Genomic DNA, 17,304 nt, shown 5'->3' with positions numbered 1-17,304 from the left:
CAAGGGTTTAGATTTTTAAGTATGCTTCTTCCTGAGATGCCAATTAAACATTGAAATCCCTTAGTCACTCACCCAGCAACCTGCTTTATGGATTCTGAGAACTTTATAAAACAACCTGCTTTGTAAATTTGTGGATTTATCTTGAAATCTTTTTCAGAACAACAATATAATTTCAGAATGAGTAAAAAAGGAAAAGAAGTCCTAACAGACACTGACAATGAGCAGCAGAGCTGAGAAGCAGCAGTTTCACTTGCTCCATCTGGAGGCTGATGGAAACTATTCCAACAAAGTCTTTTCCTGGTATAATCTCCATCTCCTCATAGGATTTTACTGGAAGTACTCTGTGCTAAAGCTTTATTGATGAACCCTTTTAATTATAGCCAAGGGCTAAATCCCCACCACATCACAGTGGCTCAACTTTCACCACTTTGCTGCTCCCATTTCTCCACCCAGAAACATGCAGCCCCCAACCCCCCCTTGGCAGAAATGAGATATTTAGAAGCAATAAAAATGAATGCATGTTAAGGAAATAATTCACAGGTTTCTCAACAGTAAATTAAAAAGGAAAAGAAGGTACAAGTCCAATTTTATTCCAGTAACGTAGGTCACCTTTAATTGGATTCCTAGATTTGCTACTGCTGTTTTGGTTTAGTTCAGAGGAAACTGATTGAAAGATTAACTCTTTTACAAATACCAGTCTTTTTCCTCATACCTGCCTATTTTGCAACCAAAAAGTAATCAAAGAAACATAAAACTAGAAATCAATTAAGCACCTGGAAAAGAAAGAGACATGGAGACAATGATATTAAAAATTAATATTGCCCTAAGTGTTTGTAGGGCAGAATAGCATTTTGGACAAAAGCACTGCAGGATGGCCCATTCTGGTGCTGAGGAGATCAAACGATGGCATTTGACCCAGTTCTTGGCTCTGTAGCACCTTGCACCTGCTCTGACATCAGAACTCATTTCACCTGAGCTTCCCCATGCTCATCACAGCTCTGACAGCAGGAAAAGTCCCAAATCCAGAGTGAAGTGAGCAGCCAATGCAGCAGAATAACGAGAGGCTTCCTGCCAGGGCTTCGCCAAAGGAAGATGTTCCTAACGTCCAGATGTCACTGCTGCTCATCCTTCATGGCACCAATGAGCTTTCACAAGGGTATCCAGGCAGCCTTTATTTTTTCCCAGTAAGTCACAGCAGACATTCCATACAGCATCCAGGGAAACGCGTCAATAGCCACTAGAGGCAGCAGAGATTTAACTAACTTAATCAGAGATGTGAGCACACCCACAAATACAACAAAGCTGCACCAGAAGTTTGGAGGAAGAAGGCACTTGATGTTCATATGAGTTACTCCTGTGAACGAGAGCCTCCAGAGACAGAAAGCAGAGGCAGCACTTCATCTCCCACACGATGCTGGACCACAGGCCTCAAGCTGTGGCTCACAGCTCAAGGCATGTAGCTGTAAGTGGCCTAACGAGCAGCCAGACTGGCTCCAGCATCTCTTCTGCCCAAACTCCACCTACCAAGTGTATACTCAGCACACAGGAAATCCCCAATCACATAGTGCTCTCTACACCAAACTCTGCCTTCCCATAGTGCTGGAAATTTGCAACAGGGCAGGAGAAACAGCACAAACTGCAAAAAGTGTTTTAATTTTTTTTTAACTTTTTTTGATTAACCAGGCTCCCAGAGGCAGTTGTACTGCAAGTACAAGTTATTGAGTGAATACAAGTCAGTAAACAAATATCCATTGACATTTCACTTTTTCCATTTCTTTCACAGGGTCTATACGATCCTGGCCCTGTTGAAACTGTGGGAATTTCCCAGTAACTTGAAGAGGAACCAGTATATAATCCCAACCATTTAAACCTAAAAATAACCAGGCAGAGGGAACACTAATTTGTAATTCTCCGTCTCAGCAGAACATTTTATGGCTGTAATATTTACAAAAAGCATCAAACCCAGTTAAAACAGAAAAATAATCCTTATGATTTAGTCTCCTGCTTTTCATGTGTTTTTTTAATTTCAGTCTGTGCCCAGTCAATCCTCCCTAAATGCTGCAGACATTTGAAACCCAAAGATGATATCCCAAAGTTCTGTGGGTGCTAACTCACACTTGCTAGCCAGCAGCTTTCCTAAGGGCAGTGAATATTCACAGGAATCAAATCCAAAATTCTGGCCTCAGAACAGTACAATTCCAATGACTTCTGAAAGCAGACACTAGAAATACTCCTCTTTCATTATAAACATTTAACAGGAGTATAGAATCATACAACTGGTTTGGGTTGGAAGGGACCTTGAAGACCATCTTGTTCTAGCTCCTGCCATGGGCAGGGACACCTTCCACACTGCTCCAAGCCCCATCCAAACCTATCCTTGATCACCTCCAGGGATGGGACCACACAGCTTCTCTGGGCAACCTGTGCCAGGGCCTCCCCACCCTCACAGGGAACAATTTCTTCACAATATCCAATTTAGCCCTGCTCTCTGCCAATTTGAAGCCAAGCAAGGGACCAAAAAACCCAAAGAAACAACCAAAAAGCATAGCCTCATGGAATTTTTAAAATAAATATTTAAATACATCTTAAAATAACACGCTTTACAAAGCACTCTGCCACCAACCCCAATGCCCAGGCTACTGAGTTTTAACACTGCACTGCAAATTTGTTAACTGCATTCTTTCACTTCAGTGCTGCCAAGAGGCAAGAGTGGTGGTGATGAAGCATACCAGGTTGAGCCTGCTACTGCAGTTGCCCTTGATTTCAGGTTTCTCATTCCCAGGGCCAGGTGCTGTCACTGGTTTGCCCTGATGGTTTCACTCCACAGAGCTCAGCCCACACCCTCACCTCAAGAATTCACAGCTTCCAACTCCAGCTTTATGAAGGTGCAATAAAGACATTTAGAAAAGAGAGATAAAAAGGACATGAGAATTCCACTGATGGTAAAGAAAAAGTACGTTTTTTTGGTCTCCCACCATAACAAAGCAGTGAGTGCACTGGAAACAGAAACAGCTCCCAGCCCCAGGAGTTCTCAACAGCAAGGCTGACCAAAGCATTAATATTTTATTGGTTTTTCTCTTTTTTTTCCAGAGTCTCTACATCTAGTGTAATTTCAAAGAATAATTTCTGAATATGAACAATTAAATAGTTAAGCACTTCAGTCATCTAAGAGAACCGGGATATGAAACTGCTATATATATAAATGTCACATGGATTTTTTTCTGCTAAGCTCTATCTCCGGATTTCAAGTAAGATCACTGATCTGTAATAATCCAGGATTATGGCAAAAAACAATGCCTCACACATTACTCTTTAGAGGGAAAATAACTAGCACAAAATCATCCCAAGGCCAAAGAATGACTACGCCTCCGAAGAGCAGTGGTACATTGCAGACTGCTTGGCTTCCTGCTTTCCTGTCTCTTGCAAAGAACATGACTAAAAATAGTAACATATATCAGAAACCATCACATCAGTGAGAAATCAGAGACAGAGATGCACAGAGATACAGAAATCTCATTATGTGGCCTTAATTTGTGGTGGCTGGCAGTGTGTGCAGTGAGGGCCCAGTGAAGGGAGTATTGGGGTTCAGTCCAGAGCCAAGTGGGGGTGCAGGGCTGTGGGTAAAAGCTGTGTTGGGAGAAGAAGCCCCTCACTTGAGGTAGCTGTGGTTTCCCTTTAGCGTGGCAAGCAGGGCAAGGGAGGGTATTCTTCCCCAGACTTTGCTCAGGTGAGACCCCACCTGCAGTGCTGCCTCCAGTTCAGGGGTGCTCACCACAAGGATGCAGAGGTGCTGGAGCGAATCCAGAGGAGGCCACAGACATGCTCAGATGGCTTCCCATGCCAGAGGGCAGGGTTAAATGGGATATTAGGAAGAAATTATTCCCGGTGAGAGTGGTGAGGCCCTGGCACAGGTTGCCAGAGAAACTATACTGGTCCATCCCTGGAAGTGTCCAAGTCCAGGCTGGGTGGGACACAGAGCAACCCGGTACAGTAGAAGGTGTCCCTGCCCATGGCAGAGACAAGATGAGTTTTAAGATCCTTCCAATCCAAACCATTTTGTGATTCTATATTCAACTTTTTATCCCTATGGACATTTATTTAGCAAAGATTAAGTAGAAGATTAAGAAATTGAGTTGTCTACTTGACATCAGTGTTACCTTGACTTTACTGCATGAAAGCATTCCTAGCAAAAAGGCAGTACAGACATATTTAGTGTTTCCCTTGGGAAAGCAAAGAGTTTAAAAATATTTGAAGCGCCTCTCTCTTGCTGGTCTCAAGAACTGAAATGGACCCTTACTTTGCTACTTTGTATTCTGTGGACAGCCACTACCATTCCTTGGGACATAAATATCCCTAGAAGCAGTTTTCATGCAACAAGAGATCTGAAGGCACCTCCCACATGGCAGAGGCCCATCTGGCGTGTCTAATTCCAAGAAGCCATGCTAACACACCCCAAACATCCTTGTAAACCTTTTATGTGCATTCACACATGCACATTCATCTTTGCATCACTGTCCAGTGCGATGAACAATTACTGCAGAAATCAGCATTTAGGGCACACAGTAATGCTTATCTTGAAGAGAGAAAGAATACAGAACATTAGGAAAGCAGCTTGCATAAATCAAAATGTCTCATTAAGAGTGGACCCAGTAAGGCCTATTTTCCCTGGGGATTTCTGCAGGTGCCCCTAGAGCCCTTTCCTCATCCCAGGTCTAGCCCAACATGTCCCCTGAGCAGATCCCAGAAAGCAACAGTGTGTGCATGCTGGACCCACCTGCCCCAGAGCCACATGCCAACTGTCCTGCTGCCACCAATCACTTGCATGCTGCCAGCTCTGCCTGTCCCTTCAACATGCAGGACCTTCACTTGACCTTTCTCTTTCACTATTCACCAAAAAGACAACCCAAAAACTTTTTATTTAACAAGTTTGTCTGAAAGCAGCCATCAGTTTCCTAAGTTATCAGGGGCAGCTCCTAAGACAGCAACCACAAGAGCTTCATTTCCTTAAGAGATTGAGCTAAACCAAATACTTAGCTGGTAAAAGTAAGTAATGTCCTATACACCAGTCCAAATACCAGGGCCACAAAGGTGGTAAAGGGACTGGAGCATCTGTCACAGGAGGAAGGGCCGAGAGGGCTGGGGCTGCTCAAGAAGGCTCTGGGAGATCTGACCAGTGTGCTCAAGTACCTGCTGGGAGGGAGCAAGAATGAGGGGGTCAGACTGCTCTGGACAGGAGGCAATGGGCACAAGGGAAACCACACAGAATTCCATCTGAGCACAAGGACACACATTTTTCCTGCGAGGGGTCAGACTGGGACAGGTGGCCCAGACAGGCTGCAGAGTCTCCATCCATGGAGGTGTTCAAACTCTAAGCAGGTCTTGGACAACCTGCTCCAGCTGCCACTGACTGAGCAAGGGTGTGGGACAATCTCAGGAGGTTACAGACACACTAGTGGAGTTTGTTATTCCACAGACCACCACACCACACAAGCAATAATGACCTTACATTCACACATACATATTCTATGTTCATATGAAACAGAGGGAAGAAAACAAAACCACCAAAAATCTTCAGTAGCTGGGAGGTCATGGAAAATTGCAATATTGTGTACTAAGCTCCGTAAGGATAGCAACTGACAGCACTGCCTCATGCCAAGGAACTTCTATTCTAAACCCACTTGTGGAGATGCTTCTGCTGCCCTATTTTAGTGAAAAACACAGAGTGTCTACAACCTAAGTGTTTAGAAAATGCAGCATTCATTCGCTTTGGGCAAAGACTGCTTTAAAAGATGATATAGAGAATTGTCTTAAGATGATAATTTTGAGAAGGAAAACCTTCCTTTATGGTCTTTAACGAAAATGAAGTTGTTTCTTTCCCCGTGGCAGGGGTGTTGGAATTTGATGATCTTTAAGGTCCCTTCCAACTCAAACTATTCCATGGTTCTGGGATTGTACAACTAATCCTAATTTAACAAACCATACCTGTACAGTCTGTTTGTGCACAACTGCTGCATAAAGATGAACAGCAAGGTGTGATGTCTCTGCATGGTGGTAATCAGCCAATACAATGCACATTTTAATGCCAGAACAATGCCCACCTGTGGTTCCAGTTACTTTAGTTAATTTAATTAATTAATATAAATTAACAACAAGTCAGGGTCTTTTGACAGGATATTTCAAGAGAACAGATCTGGTTTTCATCTCCAACCTCTCAGTATCAATTTGATTGTTGTAATACACAGAGAGGAATCAAGACTGAGGTCAAATCCTGTCTCCAGGGGAGAGGATCTTCCCAGTTAGAAGTGAAGATCCCACCCAAGTCCTGAGGCACAGCCCGGGAAACTGATGCTGCTGGAGAGGTGGGATGGACAGTCCCTGGTCACTATGGCACTGTTTCAGAACATCAATACAGATTCTGGAAAGAAAACAGTTTTCTAGTTTTTGATTGTGTACAATTACCTGGTAGACAGCAGAATTCCTTGTCATACACAGATTTTCACCCCCAGAACATGTAATTTACTGCAGGGTAAACAGTGCATGGGAAACAGGTGTAGATAAATCATGTACTTTGTTATATACCAAGGGAGACAGCAGTGGTGTATTCCATGTATGACCTTGTAATAAGGGGTTTGTAGAGGCAGAATGCTCATTTATTCTCATAAGGCTTTTTTATTTTAAAAATTTTAATATAAAACTTTTAATTTTTTTAAAGCTCATTTATTATCCTATGTTTCTTTCTCATAAGAAGCATATTATCTATTCCTTTTTGATAAGAAATCTCCTCGCAGACACTTCTCCCACCTACAGTGAGCTGTGTGTAAGGATGACGGAGTATCTTCACCATCATCATCACTGGCACTTTTTAAATCTCACTTTTTAAAAATACCATTAGTAAGTGGTACTCTGCCACAGTTCCCAAATTTCCTTGCAAGGAATGTAACTGCTATCAGTACATTTGCTTCCAGAAAACACATCCTGTATCTAGTAAGCCCAGAACAGAAATCCACCCCAGCCCAAAGATGCAAGATAATTCCAACTGGACTGTTCCAACCCCCATTTGCAGTCCCATTATTTTTTCCATAAATAGTGCGCTTTAAAAATTATTTCTCAGAAGCTGTAAAATGCTTTCTCTACACAACATAAATAAGCCTCATGTACTCAGAATATTTTTTCAACTCCTACAAGCATTCAAAAGAATTTCTGGATCATTTATTAGTCTCTTAATACATAATTAGAATTTGGGACTAAAACTTTTAACTGACTGGCTCTTGCTTTCAGTATCAATAATGGACCACAAGTGTCCTCCCCACTGAGTTACCAAGCTTCTCACACATGATTATTAAGCAACAAGAACACATCTATGGAAATCTTGCATATGTTTTACACCATTCTCCAGTTCAACAACTATTTCATTAATTACCACTTCTTTTATATTATTAATTACCCCCTATCAAATCAGAACTTGACTCCTAGGAAAGCAACTGAATCTTAAATCTTCTGTTCTTCCTTAGTCTAAAAGAAACCTCCCACTTTTTAAGAAGTTTAAAGGAGATGATGTGGTGGGGATGGTGTGGTGAGGACGTACTTCTTTCAGCACCAAAGGTCTATCCCAGCTCAGACTGTCACCTAAAGAGGCTGAACAGCAATCCCTACGGCTCCCAGCCTCTAAGGCTGAAAGGATGCTCTGTGTTTCAGCAGGGACAGGCGCAGATGCAGCAAGATGACAGAGTGCTCATCACCTCCCCTCTGGCCTGTCTCCACCCGAATCCCTGTAACCCGAGGAGTGTCTCCTTCCTCTCCATCAGAGGGGCTGGATTTCTAATTTCTAATGGATTTCTAATGAGCCACTTCCCAACAACCCCCAGTTGGTCAGTCCTGCCCGGCTCTCCTGGGGGCACATCCAGGAAACGGCAGGTGCTGCCCTGAGAACCATTTTATTAAACTCAAGGCATAGTCTTGATAAAAATAAGCTTCAAAAATATGAGGTTATACTCTAAAGGCAATCCCTTGCCCCGACGGAACAGCTTACAGCTGACATTGAGAACGCTGGACGGCTGCGCAAATTACCCACTTTAAAAACTAATTTTTTACACGACAAATCGTGCTGACCCCTCCGGATGCCGTTAGCATTGCAAAGTGAATTCCTAATTCCTCAGGAATTCCACAGGATTGCAGCTGTTTTGGTTGGGTTTTCCCGTTCCGCTATCTCGGGGCGGCCCAGCCGCAGTGGCGGTGCGGGGAGGAGCCGGAGCCCCGCGCCCTCAGGGCAGGGGATGCACCGGGCCCCGCTCCCGCTTCTAGAAGGCACCGGGGGCCGCTGCCCCGAGCCCCCGCCGCCCCCAGAACCGGATCCGCCGCGGGGGCGCGGGCAGCGGGGACCCGCCGGTGGTGGCGGCCGGGCCGATGGAGCGAGGCCTGTGAGGGGCGGCCCAGCCGCAGCCCCGGCCGCCCCCCGGCCCTCCCGCCCCGGGCCCGGTCCCCGCCCGGCCGAGGCCAAGATGGTCGCGGGGCGGCGGCGCTCACCTCCTCGGCCTGCTTGCGCAGCGCCTTCTCCCGCTCGTACTGCGTGAGCAGCTGCTCGTTGTCCTCCCGCAGCAGCTCCAGCTCCACCTCATGCTCCTGGTTGTCGGTGAGCACCGAGTCCAGGTTCTCCAGCACCGTCACCACCAGCGGCATCAGCTCCTTCACCACCTCCTCGTCGTAGCAGTGGATGAGCCGCTCGAACTCGCGGTAGATGCTGTTGGCGAGGCCCGAGACCCGCTCCGACATCACGGACCCCGAGCAGTAATCATCGCCCGGGTACCCCCCCACGCCGCCATCGTCCAGCTGGATCTCCAGCATGGTGCCGGCCCACAGCGCTCGGCCCGCTCCGCTCGGCCCGGCCCGGCTCGGCCGCGCTCCGCTCCCCGCCCCGCTGAGGCCTCCGCCACCGCCGGGCGCTGTGCGCTGCCCGCCCCGCCCGCACAGCGCGTCAGATCCGCGGGCACGGCCGGGGCGGAGCGCGGGGCACCGCCCAGAGCCGCGGGCTGTCCGTGCCGGGAGCGGGCCCGGCCCCGCGGGGCTCCGTGCCCTGGGGACGTGAGGGGCCTGCGCTGTGCTCTGTGCCGGGAGCGGGCCCGGCCCCGCGGGGCTCCTTGTCCTGGGGACGGTGAGGGGCCCGCTGTGCTCTGTGCCGGGAGCGGGCCGGGCCCCGCGGGGCTCCTTGTCCTGGGGACGGTGAGGGGCCTGCGCTGTGCTCTGTGCCGGGAGCGGGCCCGGCCCCGCGGGGCTCCTTGTCCTGGGGACGGTGAGGGGCCCGCGCTGTGCTCTGTGCCGGGAGCGGGCCCGGCCCCGCGGGGCTCCTTGTTCTGGGGAGAGTGAGGGGCCCGCACAGCGCTCTGTGCCGGGAGCGGGCCCGGCGCTGCGGGGCTCCGTGCCCTGGGGACGGTGAGGGGCCCGCGCTGTGCTCTGTGCCGGGAGCAGCCCGCGGCCGGTGCCGGTGCCGGGCCCCGCAGACAAAGCGCCGCCGCCGCCGGGCCCCCGCACGGCCCCGCAGCTCCCGCAGGACACCGGGCGGGCGGGAAGGAAGGAGGGAAGGAAGGAAGGAAGGAGGCGGCGCGTCCCGGGGCGCGTTACAGACCCGTCAGTTCCATTGCCAGGACCAGGCAGCCGTAGGTACCACAGAGAAAGCAGGCAAGAACCTGTTCAGTCAGGGGTGAACTGGAAGCCAGTGATTTATTAAAAAAGCTATGAATATTAATCTAATACCAATATCCAACTATGAGGGACAAAGACTCTCTAACAGTTTAAAGTTAGAAAGTATGTGTTTATTATGGCAGCGTGCAGGATCGCTCCCAAATACACACCTCAATCCACAGATCATCACAGGGGCTTTTATGTACAGGAGTATTGAATACCCAAAACACAAATGCACATTCATAACTCTGGTACATCCCATTCCCCGCTCTGTATGGTAATTAGCCCAAAAAGCCATTAAGCATGCGTGGTTTGTTCTTTGAAATGGGTCGGTGGTCTTTTTTTATAGGGTGGGGTCCCAAAATGATGAAGTAAGATGGGTCTTCCTCCCTTTGACTTTTTAACCTTTAGTGTTATGTGACAGCTGAATCCTGTTTTTCCAGGAGTGTTTATGATTGTATTGTATTCATGGGGTCTATTGATTATTCAGGATGCAAAAGCCTGGTTTGACAGGATTCGTGATTTATCAGTTCCTTCCATGATTTATCAGTCCCTTCAGTCCGGCTTCTGTTAACAAAAAGGAAGTCCTGGCTACATTATCTCAGCACTATCTATTTTGACTAAAGTCTTTAATTCTTCTAAATCAATGCTTCACCAGAGGGCCAAATTGGCTATCTCAACTCCTAAAAGAAAATGCAGCACCAACACTGAATTCCATCAGTAGATTTCCCAAAGCAGCAGCACCTAATGACGGGCAGCAGCTCCAACGCCCTCGGCAGCTCCAGCACCTCAGCAGGTCACAGAACTCACAGTCTGCCACATCCTGGGCTCGGCTGAGTTTGGGCTGTAGAATTGCAGGAAGACAGTAGGAATTATTTTCAAGTGGTAGAGGCACAAGGAGTGAGAAATGGATAGAAACACTGAGACTCTGCAAGGAAAATCAGGATTCTTTTGTAGTAACTATATGATCTCAAATTAACTATGATTTTTTTTTTCCCTTGGACAGTTGAAACTTTGCTTTATGAAAGAAAAAGTATTTTAGGTGTCTTGGTTTGAAAGACAGGTGTCTGCCAAGGAAGGTGAGAACATTCCTTGAAACAGAAAATGTGACTCCCTTCCCTGCAAATTATTATACCTCTGAAAATACGGGATCTTCAGGCAAAGATACTGTAAAAGGAAGAACAGTTCTTTACTAGTAGATGTATACATATGTATAACAAGGCAAACAAACAACAACAATGGCAGCAAAACAAACAAAAAACCAGAAACTCAGCCACAGCCTTGTCTCCGCTGCAGAAAACCCCCTGGCTAAGAGTCTGCAGCCAGCTGCACTCCTTTCCCCCACCTCAGGCACTTCTTTTGTCTCTCTGAAGTTCTGGTCGTTATTATATCTATATGTGGCAGCAGATGGGAGAAAGTTCCCCAGGGGAGAGGAGTGGAATCCTCACATTGGGTTTCTACTTTGATGGCACACAACCATGGAAACCATGATACTGTTTTTAGTACCTGTGTTATAAACGAATCAGCCGGATTGATAATCAAAAATAAAATTTATTTAGGATAACAGCAATCTCGGAAAAGCCACAGTAAAAAGGACAACTCCGATCCCGGGACGGGAGCCGGGTGACCCTCGGACTGGCCTCTGTTGCACCAGTCCTGCCCTGTTCACAAATCCGGCCACCCAAGGTGCAGTTTATATACAGTTTATTTTCCCTGAGACAGGGTTTCTTTGTCCACTTCTGCTCAGATCGCATATTCCTGTGTCTTCTTTTGGGACTTCTGTTCTCCGGGGTGGCTTTCCGGGCAGAGACAGGGATTGATGAGACTTCCAGAAGCCGATATTGGTATGCACAGCCCTGAGGAGCTCGGGGGTCTTGTCTTAGGTGCATCTCTGTTATCAATCATCCAGGTGTACCCTGGCTCATCACCCTTGATTGGCCGCAGCTCTTTTTCTATTGCAAATTCGTGGTTCCTCCTCGGAGCCGCCCGTCCTCTTACAATTGTAAATTAGCCTTCCCCGGGAGCTGCTGGTGAGTTCTCAATTCTGTATTTCATCATTTCCAAGCACGAATTATGTAATACAGACATTACCCATAACAACCTAGAATTCACCTTCAATTAGTATTGAGCTGAAATTGAAGGTGCCGTTTCCACAGTACCATGGGACAGTTGTGGTAGAGGAAGAATTTATGTAAACCAGGTTTACACCTGAGATGCACATTTCTGTTCTGGTTTTCTTCTAGAAATGCAGTGGTGAGTATTCTGGCTGGACTCCTGATTGATAAACCGGGAAATTGCTGAGTTCTGGGATTCAATTAATTTATTCTTGTTCTGAAGTGCAATGTCAGGCTGCCCTTTCAACGCATTCAAATAATTCAAAGGAATTATTAAAAGGTGCCACTGTGGTAACATCACAGAGGGGCAGAGGGTAGGGACAGCTCTGTGTGTGATGTCTCAGCTGAGTAACTGAGATTCATCCTTCGACCACGGACTTAACCCGAATTGACAGAACGTGGCAGTAAGGGCACTTTCCTCTGACACAGACTAGTATTACATGTGTTTGATGGGACAGACTGGTAAAGCAGGGTTCTGTTCCCAGCTCTGGCATTTGCTCTGGTGTCTCCTGAAAGCCAAGACCCAGCACTCCCAGCCACACAGTCACATTCTGTGTTTTGTTCTACTGTAAAAGAGGGAGTCGGGGATGATTCTTTTTGATAAGATTTCTCAGGCGAAAATAAGGCGCAAAGACAACAATATCATATCTGAGAACCGCTTACGGGTAAAGGAGGGTAAGTGTTCCTACCGAGGGGGATAGAAACGAGAGCAGAGAGGGAAAAAGAGAGACGAAGAGAGAAACAGAAGACAGGGACAGTGCTACCTAAGAACCCCAGCGCTCCATCAGCATCAGCACAGCAAACGGAGCGTGCGTGCTGCAAACCCAAACCTCAGCAACAAGGGCTGGGGGCTCCAGGGGCGGCTGTCCAGGGGCAGGGAGCCTTCGGCGCCGGCTGCAAACCCAAACCTCAGCAACAAGGGCTGGGGGCTCCAGGGGCGGCTGTCCAGGGGCAGCGAGCCCTGCGCGGCTCCTGTGAACGGCCCCAGCCGCTCCCCGCGGGCCGGGCCGGGCCGGGCGGGGGAAGCACCGCTGGGAGGCGGCGGAGGACGAGGCCGTGGCGGCGATGAGCTGGTTCACGGGAGTGGTGACCCAGGGCAAAGCAGGTGCGGACAGGGAAACAGGACCACCCGGATGAAAAAGCGGGGGAGGGGGCCAAGCCGACCCCCCGAGTAACCCGAAGAATTGTGGTTCTCGTTGTGCCGAGTGAAGTGCTTTTATCTGCGAAAGCTCCTCCCACAGCCCGATTTCCCGGGCATTCTTCCCAGGCATCCGGGCATTTGTCCCACCTGCAGATGTGTCGCTCACAGCGCGGGGGTGAAGGTTCCTCTGGTCTGAAAGGCTGCCAGGAGGCGCCTGCCCGGGGACAGGGCTGCCAGCACGTGTGCATAGGAATCTTCCCAATCATGTGTAACGTATGTTGAGGCATAAATAAAAATCAGATATCTGAGTCCCTCTCACTGTATCACAAAGGTAAATGTCTAAGGAGAGAGAGGCACAGAGGAGATCACGTCCTCTAGAGAATCCTCTGCCACTTACTCTGCCTCTCTAACCTCCCACCGTGATAATTTCATCATTATTTTGATAATTTCCAAGTCATTTTACAAAGGGACTGGTCTTTACGAAATTGGAAATGGAAAGTAAAGTGATGAGGTCTATTGGTGTGTTTTGAGGTTGTTCTTTAGCTTTTTGACACAGAATGTCTTTGTCCTGACTTCAGCATGTCTGTTGAGGTTTGTGCTTTTTTTTGTTTGTTTGTTTCTTCCTAGTTGGTGTTTTTGTTTTTTCTCACTCTGCTGGGATCATCCATCTTTGCTTTAGGGTTACACTTCAAGGAGTTCCCATACCTCCTCCCAATGATGTTACCAGGAAGACTGCTCTCTGGTTTCAGGAATGGGTCACTTACTAGTAAGGAATTCACATTTATGTATTTTTGTATTTTCGGATTTATGTCTCACCAAAGAGTCATGATACATTTTTGCCTTCTGGATCCTTGTCCTACCAGTCACAGCTTCACCTGCTCTTCCCCGGGGACTTGTGTTGTTGGCAGACTACTGCTCCATCCAGTGCATGCAGAAATGTTAAAGTCTTCCCCTCTAACAAGCTTGTCCTTCTCTCAAGGGTGGGGACTGACATGTGATTTCTCTGCTCTTGAAGTTAGTTTTGCTTGCCTTATAGAAGGGTAAGTTCACATCCCATGCCCCTGCACAATTTAGTACATTTTTAAATAGACCTTGAGGCTAGCACATAACCTCCTCTGGCAAATGCCTCCTCTTGGCATGTGTGGAGCATCTTCCAAGCCTGTGTTCTCCAGCTTGAGAGAGCTGTTCCTTCTGTGTCATGCCCTGGGTCAAGTGGTCAAGCCTGTCTGTTCGAGAGAGGATTTTTCACTTCTGTAAGTTGTGCAGAATCGTTACCACAGCCTTCTGGTTTAAGGGGAAGAAGCTGCCACTGGCATTTGGATTGACTCCGTCTTTCTCCCGTCTTGGGAGTGTCCTCAATTTCTTCTTCACCCAGCAGTTTGAGATGAAGTTTGGAATGCAGTGGACACTCTGGGGAGGTGAGTTTCTTTGGTTTTGTCCAATGATTAAAAGAACCTGAAAGTGGTAGTGAGGTAAGAAGGAAGTGGCACATGATTTTCCAGTTTTTCCTGTTGCTTTCTGTGTGCAATGAATGGTGTTTTCTGCTCTGATGCCAGGCCCACTCTAACTCTCTAGTGTCAGCCTGACAGTTCTGTTTTCTTGGCCTATTTTAACATCTGCAGTCACAGATAGTCAGTATAGGAGTACTCCCATGGAATACAGTACTCTTTTCACTCTTTAAGAGTGAAAGAGACAGGAATGAAATGTGTTTGTGATTCTGTACTTTAGCCAGCAGAACCTGCTGCAGCAGGTCCTAGCAGAAGATGCCTTGCACGTGACTGATTGAAACCACATTTAAATTACTGTGAAAAGCAGAACATGAACTGCACATTTCTTAGTGTTAATCTGTTCTAGGGCTTGTATATTTAGAAGACTTGAGCTTCTCTCCTCTTTTCGGTGCAGTGAGACAAGATCTGTTTCAAGGGGAAGGAAAGGGTTAAACGGCACCTGAGTACTCTGCTGGAATGGTAATGTCAGGGAGACTTGCTTCAAGACCTTCTTTGTGTAAAAGAAGCAGTGATTATAGAAAAGTGTTATTTACAAAACAAGGCAGTATGGGCCATCACCCCCAGAAAAGAGATAAATTTCCTGCAGAAGTTGAAATCGATTGTTGTCCTCTGATTCCAGCTCTCAGAGGGAGAGCTGTGGTGGGCATGGGGTGTCAGAGCCTGTCTGACATTTAGTTTTGTGCTCAAGGCAGCATCTACAAGCACAGGTGACTTCTGCAGCCCATGAAGGGGTCAATACATCAGACAAACTGTGCATTCATCTCAAAAGCCGTTTTGGCTCTTCGGAAAACAAACACATCAGCTTTTAAATGAGGGATGGCACAGTGGGTGGAACAAAGCAACAGCCAATGGGTGTCCAGCAGGAGGGGAAGCCAAGGGGAGGTACCAGTAACAACAACCAATGGGGCGCATAAAGGGGAGGAGACAAAGCTCAAATACCAACCGGGTGCCGTGGAACAGAGAACATTCCAGGTAAAGGGGAAGGGGTGATCTTTGATGGATGGGCAGGGGGTTGGCACCACTGAGGATTGGCACAGAAGGATCGGGAACAAAGGTCAGGGTTAACTTGATGGAAAGAAGGGATGTTGGTAACATTATGGGCGAGACAAACTGTGAGAGAAAACAGACGGGAGTCGGGATACACTACAACAGTGCATGAGCTGCTGTTCCTTTCCCTTTTACCTGCCATTACTTCTTAAATCCCTTGTGCTCTTCAGTTGCTTGCAGAAAGTGACACTGGTGTGAAGCTGGGCTATTTTACTGGGGAACGACAGTCCTGCCCCTCAGCATTCACCCCCTTGAACTGATAAGGCTTTTAACCTCTCAAAAGTGGTCTTAAAACTTCACCCATGTGATCTGGGCAGGTCATGGCACATTGCTGCTGTGAGCTGCGCTGAGATAGGAAACACATGCTCCACTTTAACCTGCAGTTTCACTTTGCACTTGCTTCTAGAAGTCTCTCAAGTGTCTGAAAATACCAGTTCCTCTGTGGTGTGCACTAATTAAAAAGAAAGTAAACCACTAAAGGCTTGGCAATGTAAACCAGACAGAATCAAGCTTGTCTACAAGTCCTCTCATTCAAAGCCTTCCAGCCCACATGCTTCTCCTCAGACTTACTTTCTATCAAAATAACAAGATCAATAATAATAATTATTCTATTTTATTGTCTTAATTTTATTTTTAGCAAGTTCATCCAGGATGAATATTCTAAAATCAGCAGGCACCCACTTATATTTTTGGGACAGTGTATGACAGCTCCCTCATTCTCTCCACAGAAGTTGGAATATTAATTGTGAGTACCCAAAACACAAAGCAGTCGCTGAGAACTTCTTCCTGATTTTTTGAAATGTCCACTACAGCCTCCTCAAACAGAATTTCACCTGTTGTGACTGAACGAGGAGTCCTTTATATTCTTGCAAACGGCAAGATGCACCTTAGCCTAACTTAAATTACAAGAAGTAACATTCCTCTGTTTTTACCTCTGTCCTGTAATTGTGATATGGTAGCATCAACCCATGGTACATGGCTGTGTGTTTTGGGAAGTCCAAGACTGAAACAGAAAGAACTGGGATAAGCTTTGCAGGTAGATAGGAAAGGACAATCTGCATGCAATCGGGCCCTGTTTTGTCAAACAGCTTCCATATCTTATTTCCATAATTGCCATAGTGCAATGATGTTTCCCCTTCCCCTTTGTTAAAGCCTGGGGTTTCACTTAGTACCGGACACCTAGAAACATGTCAGTCTCAGTTCAGAGGTATGCAAGAGGTAGAACAGCTGGTCTGCTACACTGCCAACAGCAAGGAAATGCCGTATCACTGCCACTCCTGCCAGCCCACTTTGCACAGCCCATGTGCCACCAGGACCCACAGGAAACAGGGTCTCCTGGAAGAGGCTGTTTGTTCCCTTCACCAGGACTATGCTGGACTGAGAGGTGTCCTTGCTGTTGTCTGTGCCATGCTGACTGCCAGTCCTCGCTCTCCTGGTATTCATGTCTGTGCCTCCACTGGTCTCTACCACCTGGCTGAGGATCACTTCATCCTTTGCTGCTGTGAGTTCTCAGCTGTAGCTGGGTGTATTGTGGCCGCACTATGTCTGGGTGGTGTATTACTGCTGCCCTGGTGTCCTGCTCAGCAGGTTTCACAGCCACAGGTTGAAGTCACCAGCTCTGCAAGCCTGAAATCTTTGCTTAATAACAAATAACCCTAAAGAACCAACATGGAGCAGAAAGTAGAGCACAGAGCAAGGACAGTTTGAACATCTCCACGGATGGAAACCCTGCAGCCTGTCTGGGCCACCTGTCCCAGCATCTGAACTCTCGCAGGAAAAATGTGTGTCCTTGTGTTCAGATGGAATTCTGTGTGATTTC

At 47.3% G+C, this 17,304-nt stretch overlaps 1 protein-coding gene and 1 pseudogene across 12 annotated transcripts in view; one reads left to right on the top strand and one right to left on the bottom strand.

Moving 5' to 3' along the window:
• MAPK8IP3 (mitogen-activated protein kinase 8 interacting protein 3) overlaps positions 1–8,841 on the bottom strand; it is a gene marked incomplete at its 5' end in the record, with an annotated part of 50,713 nt that extends 41,872 nt beyond the window's left edge. For all 11 annotated transcript variants that reach the window (XM_083872600.1, XM_083872612.1, XM_083872605.1 and 8 more), the window contains one exon: positions 8,524–8,841. In XM_083872600.1, the coding sequence (XP_083728726.1) occupies positions 8,524–8,841 (318 nt within the window). The remainder of the gene's footprint in view (positions 1–8,523) is intronic.
• Positions 8,840–17,004, top strand: LOC310915448 (annotated as a pseudogene). The gene is made up of 6 exons: positions 8,840–9,078; positions 11,919–11,976; positions 13,558–13,696; positions 14,189–14,361; positions 16,123–16,230; positions 16,851–17,004. The product of its transcript is annotated as an uncharacterized misc_RNA (transcript).
• Positions 17,005–17,304: the final 300 nt, after the last annotated feature.

The sequence above is a fragment of the Zosterops lateralis genome (genome assembly GCF_965231275.1).
Source record: "Zosterops lateralis genome assembly, chromosome: 15".
NCBI classification, from domain to species: Eukaryota; Metazoa; Chordata; class Aves; order Passeriformes; family Zosteropidae; genus Zosterops; species Zosterops lateralis.
Note: the sequence above shows the minus strand (reverse complement) of the source record. Positions and strands in the feature narration are given on the sequence as shown.